The sequence below is a fragment of the Eimeria mitis genome, genomic scaffold, assembly GCF_000499745.2.
Source record: "Eimeria mitis Houghton genomic scaffold, Emh_scaff307, whole genome shotgun sequence".
In the NCBI taxonomy this organism is placed as follows: domain Eukaryota; phylum Apicomplexa; class Conoidasida; order Eucoccidiorida; family Eimeriidae; genus Eimeria; species Eimeria mitis.
The window spans coordinates 16,708-17,098 of NW_013571416.1; the positions used below are offsets into that span (position 1 = coordinate 16,708).

At 61.6% G+C, this 391-nt stretch overlaps 1 protein-coding gene across 1 annotated transcript in view; it reads right to left on the reverse strand.

Annotated features, from left to right (window-relative positions):
* EMH_0007380 (uncharacterized protein) overlaps nucleotides 1-270 on the reverse strand; it is a gene marked incomplete at both ends in the record, with an annotated part of 3,022 nt that extends 2,752 nt beyond the window's left edge. The window contains one exon of the mRNA XM_013497982.1: nucleotides 1-270. Within this exon, the coding sequence (XP_013353436.1) occupies nucleotides 1-270 (270 nt within the window).
* Between the last annotated feature and the right edge of the window lie 121 nt (nucleotides 271-391).

The following is a 391-nucleotide window of genomic DNA, read 5'->3' on the forward strand; positions in this document are numbered from 1 at the left end:
GGCTGCTGGATTGCTTGTGGGTGCTTCAGCAGCAGCAGCAGCAGCAGCAGCAGCAGCTGCTGCTGCTGCTGCTGCTGTTGTCGATGTTGCAGTTCCCGTGCGGCGACGCCTCCACATCAGCAGGTAGGAGACAGAGTGCTTCTTCCTCTGCTGCCGCTGCTGCTGCTGCTGCTGCTGCTGCAGTTGCTGCTGCTGCTGCTGCTGCTGCTGCTGCTGCTGCAGGCTGCGCACCACATGCACACCCCGGCAGCTATCCGAGAAGCAGCCCATTGCAACACAGGACGCTAAAGCTGCTGCTGCTGCCTCTGGAGCAGCAACAGTAGCAGCAGCAGCAGCAGCAGCACTAGCAGCAGCAGCAGCAGCAGCAGTGTAGCTTGGTGTTGCTTCCTCG